Raw genomic sequence first — 7,500 nt, 5'->3', positions numbered from 1 at the left:
TGGTGGGAAAAGTACTCTGTAAATGTTTTACTTAAGTAAAAGTACCAATACTGCAATATAAAAATACTCAGTTACAAGTAAAAGAGCAGAATTAAAAATGTACTTGAGTAAAAGTACAAAAAGTATTGTCATCAAAATATACTTAAAGTACAAAAAGTAAAAGTACTAAAATCAGCCTAGGTATAAAATAGGGCTAAAATGGTTAATGTATGTTTCTTAATGTCATAATTTTTATCTGAAAAGTAACTAGTAACTAAAGTTTTCAAATAATTGTAGTGGAGTAAGTACAATATTTGCCTCTGAAATGTAGTGGAGTAGAAGTAAAAGTATTGGAAATTGGAAATACTCAAGTTAAGTACAAATACCTCAAAATGTTACTTAAGTACACTACTTAAGTAAATGTACTTAGTTACTTTCCACCACTGATTTCGAGCTATATTGAAATGTTTTCGCTCGGGACCCCATTCAATGACACTTTGAGAACCACCGCTCTAAAAGTATGAGGCTGACAGGTAGGAGATGACACAGGATGAGGCATCTGAACCAAAACAGCCCGTCCCACAGAGAGACGCTGCAGATCCAGGCTGCTATTGGATCAGCATCATGCCCCTCCCTCACCAACCCTCTCTCATGGCTGCCCAATCAGAGACGTCGCTGCTATGCGGGAAGTGGAATTTGGTTGCATAATTATGTGTTAATTTAACTCAGATAACGTCAAAATTGACCCGTGTTAACCCATTCAAATCAGGAATGACATCTGTGTCATTTTAGATTTGAGCTATGACCATTATTTTATACTTTGGCTATTCAAAAATAGCATTTGTGCAAATCTTTGAATACATATAACTAAAATCTTGGGGATTCCCTGGAACAAGAACATATTTTGATGGGGGTCAGCGGACAAATACATATAATTTCGGGGGTCCTTGACACGAAAAAGTTTGAGAATCACTGATATACCAACGTAAGTTTTTCAGAAAAGCGCTAGGATTTAGAAGACATTTGTAAAGATTTTCACAAATTTTCACGACTTTTCAAAAAATTGCAGATCTTCAAGCTCTACAAAATGACACAGATGCGTTACCGGTCTTAATGGGTTAAATTAACACACAGAGCCTTAAGGGCCCATTTGGGTCCATTGTGACACTCTCCGAGTTAAATCAACACTGAGCATTTTACCGCATACTGTAGATGGCTGAACGGAGTGAGAAATCAAACAGAAGCAGAAGGGACGGCAGTACAGGGAGGGAGGAGAGATGGACGGTTGCAGTTGGAGGAGGAGGAGGAGGAGGAGGAGGAAGGTGGGGGTGGGAGTGGGGGGGGTGGGGGCGTGGGGGGCGAGGGGCACTGACTGCGGCGGCTGCGCTGGCTGCGGTGGTGCAGTAAGAGGTGGCAGGCGACGAGGCGGCTCCTCTTACAGCCAGATACTGCGGGGTGAGGCCGCCCAGGCCCGTCAGGCTCCCCCAGGTGGTGGCGCTGTTGAGCTGCTGCATCTGCTGGGCCAGCTGCTGCTGCAGACGCCGCTGCTCCTTGTCCTTCTGCGTGTCAGCAAACTTCACCACGATGGGGGACGAGCAGCCCTGTAGGGGGAGAGGAGATAGGAGAGGAGATGAGGAGAGGAGATGAGGAGGCATTAGCTGGTTAAAGAGGGGGTTTGGCATGGAGGGCTTATGTTGGTAAAACATTCAATGAATACACGTGCCCACGCACACACACACACACACACACACACACACACACACACACACACACACACACACACACACACACACACACACTTCACAGTACACACACATATGCATAAATATGCATGCACCTGTGTGTGCACAAAACACATAATTTATTTAAAACCCGTATTTATGCATACAATAAAGGCAGGCAGATGAGAAAAATATTTGCAACAATTCCCTGACAAAAAGGCAGAGGTGTTTGCACACACGCGCACACACGCACACACACACACACACACGCAGGCACACACTGTATACATTTTATTTAGACAAATAATAAAATACAGGTACAGTGGATTAAGATAAAATGATTTTTGCAACGATGTCCTGACGAAAGGGACACACACACACAATCACAGACACGCAAACACACTCACTCACTAACATGCGCGCTTAAACGCAGACACTATTACTATTACTTCTATTTAAGCCTAAAATAAAGGCGGGTAGACATTAGACAAATGAACAAAATCCTATTTTCAATGAAGCAGACACACAGGCACGCACACGCACACGCACGCACACGCACGCACACGCACACGCACACACACACACACACACACACACACACACACACACACACACACACACACAATGACCCTGGAGGCGGCGAGCCTTCTTTCCCTATAAGGGCTCTGTTATCTTTCTGTCCAGAATGGTCTCTCGCCAGAGAGAGATTTCCTGAGTTCTAGAACTATTTCATCATCTCACATGTGAGCGTGTGCACAAGACAGAGAGACACAGAAAGAGGATAGCGAGAGAGAGAGAGAGAGAGAGAGAGAGAGAGAGAGAGAGAGAGAGAGAGAGAGAGAGAGAGAGAGAGAGAGAGAGAGAGAGAGAGGAAGAAAGAGAAAGAGGGTGACAGGTCAGTAGGGAGATTTAGAGATTTGGAAAATGAGCAGGGGAAGATCTAATTGTCCCAAATGTTATTCCATGGATGAAGTTAGTGTGACTGTGTGTGTGTGTGTGTGTGTGTGTGTGTGTGTGTGTGCGTGCGTGCGTGCGTGCGTGCGTGCGTGCGTGCGTGCGTGCGTGCGTGCGTGCGTGCGTGCGTGCGTGCGTGCGTGCGTGTGTGTGTGCGTGTGTGTGTGTGTGTGTGCGTGCGTGCTTGCGCTTGCGCGCACCTGGGTGCATTAAAACTGCCTTGAATCGTCTGGACCCCCCCCCCCCCCCCCCCCACACACACACACACACACACATCGCTTCAACTCATACGTGCCATCTAGAGAAGTTCTCCAGTGTCTCCCCATTTGTCAGCTGCATCGTGGATGGCAATGACAAGGAATACAGAGCCTTGGTGGAGAGCTTTGTGGGGTGTTGGTGTGACAACAATCACCTCCAGCTCAACATTGACAAGACCAAGGAGCTGCTGGTGGACTGACTACCTGCTATACTCCCATCACCATCCGAGGGGAGTATAGCTTCCTGTGGGAGTACGCATGAACAACAAACTGGACTGGACTGATAACTCTGAAGCCCTCTACAGGAAGCGACGGAGCAAACCGCTGCTGCAGGTGTTCTGGCAGTCTGTAGCAGCAGCCAGTCCTGTCCTGTTCTTTGCCGTGGGTTTATTGGGGGGTAACATCAACACAAGGGATATGCCAACAAACTGAACTGGACAAATCTGGAGATGGTTGCGTAGGGGAGGATGAAGAGTAAGCTGGACTCTCTCCCCTATAGTGAATCCCTCCCATCGCCCCTTTGGCACTCCTTAACGCATTTAGACCGGGAGGGAATCTGTGTCGTTTTAAGATTTCTTTGGCTGTTCGAAAATAGCAGATCTACAAGCTCATAGCGCGTTGTAGATCTGCTATTTTTGAATAGCCCAAAGTATAAACATTTGTGCAAATCTTTGAATATAACATTTTTTAACATTTTTTTTTAACTCAAATCTTTGCTTCTGGGAGATTCTACAAATGTCTTCGAAATCCTAACAGTTTTTTGAAAAAACTTATGCTGCTATGATTTCTCAAAAGTTCTCAAACTTTTCTCATGTCAAAGGACCCCCAAAATGATATGTATTTGGCCGCGGACCCCCCAATTGAAAATATTGTATTCGCTTTAAAACAATATACATATTCAAAAGATTAACAAAAGCTTTCACAATTTTTTACATCTCTGATCTACAAGCTCACCTGATCTACAAGCTCTCTACAAGCTCAGATGCGTTCCCGGTCTTAATGGGTTAAAAGCATCTTGGGCAGTCCTTTGTGCCAGTAGCCATCAGGCGCCACAAACAAGCTTGACGCCCTTGTGAGAGCTTAAGACCTGTCTGGTCTATTCTTTTGGGATTACTGGCTCTCGTTTATCAATGTTTACGTGGAAAACAGCGGAGATTCGACCGCAGGAATCATCCCACAACGGGGCTGATTAAGCATCTAACTTATAACATTTTAATTTGGCGGGCAATTGCTTTTGTAATCCGTGATTTCTCTTAAAACCTTGCCACATCCCTCTTAATATGATCAGTTCAGTCATGGTAATGCCATGACTGAACTGATCATATTAACTATAGATGGTCTATTCATATATTCATATATTCAAGGACGAATGACGATAGATGTATTCATTCATATATTCACAGTTTATAAATTACATTCATATATTAACTGATAGACTGTCATGTTAACTCACCAAGTGCAGATGTCTAGTGTCAGAATGTGAGTCTAATAATTAGTTTATTCTCATTATAACTTGGTTTGCTTCTCAACTTATTTTTTAAAATATTTTTCTTTGCTTTTCTGTCTTTATTTGGACTAGTACGTACCCGGTCGACGCTAGCCTGGGACCAGACGAATCTGCCAGTGCTCCTGCTCCAGAAGTCTTGGGTGACCAATCAGGGCCCAGTATTAAAATATGGGAGACTGTGATTGGTAGTTGGTTGTAGGTCTAACCAATTGCGTTCAGAGCCATAGTTTTGATCCCACCCCCCTTGGAAAAAAAACGTCCTCATAGTCTGGCTACGCGAGGCTAGGTCGACGCATCCGTGGGGGGATATGCGCACATGATCTGGCAACCCGGGAGGCAGTTCGTCCCATAGCTGGGCAGCCCCTTAACCATGGCGACATTCTTTTACACAAAAACGCTAATAAACAGCTGAGATTTGGTGAAATCAAAAAACCAGTTCCGTGCACATGGTAACGGTCAATGGCTGTGTGCAAATTCAGATCAATTGGTCCAGCCACTGAGGAGAACCGGGCGTTTTTGTGCGCACAGCACAGACAGACAGAGGTTTGTAGAATTACAGGAGGATAGTATAGTAGAGAGAGACAGAAAACAGGGAGAGAGAGAGAGACGGGGAGTGACACGCAGCAAATGCCGTCCGGCTTGGGAATCAAACCCGCGACTCACTGTCAGGCTACATTAGAGCCTATATGTGATATGCCCCTTAACCACTAGGCCATCAGCACCCCGGTTTGCTTCTTTGCATTCAAGGTCCATACACACCGGGAGCAATTTCTTTGTGCGATCAATTCCCATTAATAGAAACTGCTGTTTGTGTTCTGAGTACATGCACACTGAGTGAGATTATATAACGAGGCAATGAAATTACATATTTATGTTTTCGAAACAAGTCGTGTATGCACTGTATAAAAAAATACAGAACGGCCTGAGATAAGAGAGGCAGCTGCTGATGAAAGCCCAGGAAGAGGGCTGAAGCGCAGAGAAGCTGAAACAGCAGAGACAATCTACCACACCATTACTCACGTGCAGCAATCAAAGCTTAACTAGCCGGCGAATCCGTTTGAAAACAACGGCAATCTGCCACCGGAGAATGGAAAAAAAAAACACTTTTGATTGAAACATTTTAGTTGGAGGCGAGTTTCTGAGTCGGCCGGGGAGAGGAGGGATTTAGCTAATGTAACTGTACAGCTATCACTGCTGTAAAACACAACCTGACACCAGTGTTGATTTTATTTATTTTTTCTAAAACTATGACGAAAACTAAATAAAAACTAAACTATGATGACTAAAACTAAATATACTGACAATTTCATCAACAAATAAAAACTAGACTAAAATGTTAGTGAGGGACGAGTGGAGAAGAGATCCAGTAGAACTAAAAGACAAGTCATTCTACGTTTGGTTGCACTCGGGTGTTGCACTCTTAAAATAGCAGATCTACAAGCTCACAACGCTTCGCACTGCGATGCGTTGTGAGCTTGTAGATCGGCTATCTTCAGCATGCAACCAAGTGTAAAATCAGCCATTACGACGCCATCACGGCCATTTTAGTCGACAAATCAACTGTAGATTTAGTCGACTATAATCTTATGATATTTAGTCGACTAAAACTAGACAAAAACTAAAACATTTCAGATGACTAAAATATGACTAAAACTAAATGGATTTTTATTCAAAAGACTATGACTAAAACTAAATCAAAATTTGCTGTCCAAATCAACACTGCCTGACACACATATCACTGCTACTCTCTGACAAGTGTACGCACATATCTGCACACATGTGTAGGTACAGTATGTGTGCAAATGTGTGCATATACTGCATATGTATCTGCAGGAATGCATATGTGAGTGTGTGTGCTTTTGCAGGTTCTAGTGAATTACCTGTCCCCGTCATGTCCACTTTCATTACGGCCTGACATTCACAGATTGTGTGTGTGTGTGTGTGTGCGCGTGTGTCTGTGTACACACAGTATGAGAGATTGACGTGTAAGTAGGTGTATATCGTTGCTGTCCGGCAGAAACCAGCTAACTCCATTTTTCCACTTTAGCATTTCTTTCCATAAATCAGTGCTATTGAACACCCTTTACGTCTGTGTGTTGATTAAAAAAATATTGAACCAATGGAAAGTATTAAAAAGTGCTTCAGACAAAACCAGCGGCCGGATGGGCATATCCGGATAGACTTCACCCCAAAATAGGTCCGTCCGCGGGCCTACCTAATAAAATCCTTGATGCGGCGTAGTTTAGCTTATTTTTTAAATATAAATGTGAGTGTACTTCCGGAGACTAGCGTCTGTCTACCTTTATTATCCCACGGGGAAATTCTATTCCATTTGAATAGGGATAGGGGAACCAAAACAAAGCGTCTACGCAAAACCCGGAAAGAGAATTATTTTCTTTTTTTTGTTTTCAGTAGGCGTGGCCTAGACCGGATCACATGGGTCTTTAATAACGAATACCAGGCTTTCCTCCGAGGTGGAAAGACTGGTGACGCGAGGTTATAAACCAGCTAACTCCACCAAAGGGGGGTGGAGTTAGCTGGTTTAGCTGACTCCAGGCTCCACCCCCGTTTGACCTCCAACCTCATTGTGAGCTTTGAGGTCCATTGCTCTTATCAATGATGAACAAAACCTCCTAACTCCACTTTTTGTTTTGTTTTTGTCATTTCTTGAAAAGGGAACATTTTGGAGTTAGCTGGTTTCTGCCGGACAGCAGAGATATATTAGTACGAGAGTATGAGAATGAATGGATTTCTGTGTACGTGTGACTGCATGTGTGTATACGTATGTACTGTACGTATGTCGATTTCTGCGCGTGCATGCGTGCGTGCGTGTGCGTGCGCGTGTGTGTCCTCCACGGTGGGCATGGGGCTTGACTCTTATCAGCGGAATGAGCATATCTGCTGTCTGAAGGAGGCTCAGGCATATTTACTCCATCTCTCCACCAGTCATTTTGCCTCTTTATTCTGACCGCAGACAGATAAAGGAGAGAGAAGAGGAGGAGAATTGCATTCGGAGAGAAAGTGTCAGTCTGGGTCACGTCGCTGCAGTCAATTCCCCTCGAGACAGGGGGCTCGCTCACTC

At 44.2% G+C, this 7,500-nt stretch overlaps 1 protein-coding gene across 5 annotated transcripts in view; it reads right to left on the bottom strand.

Moving 5' to 3' along the window:
* The window catches only part of celf2 (cugbp, Elav-like family member 2), a 205,601-nt gene that overhangs the window by 18,341 nt on the left and 179,760 nt on the right, over nucleotides 1-7,500 (bottom strand). For 3 of the 5 annotated variants that reach the window (XM_080421554.1, XM_080421551.1, XM_080421555.1), the window contains exon 10: nucleotides 1,419-1,580. In XM_080421554.1, the coding sequence (XP_080277680.1) occupies nucleotides 1,419-1,580 (162 nt within the window). Of the gene's footprint in view, nucleotides 1-1,352; nucleotides 1,581-7,500 lie in introns of all 5 variants that reach the window. The other 2 variants (XM_080421552.1, XM_080421553.1) reach the window with 1 other exon arrangement.

Source organism: Gymnoscopelus braueri (genome assembly GCF_963280865.1).
Source record: "Gymnoscopelus braueri genome assembly, chromosome: 23".
Classification (NCBI taxonomy): domain Eukaryota; kingdom Metazoa; phylum Chordata; class Actinopteri; order Myctophiformes; family Myctophidae; genus Gymnoscopelus; species Gymnoscopelus braueri.
This window is presented reverse-complemented; position numbering and strand designations above follow the sequence as displayed.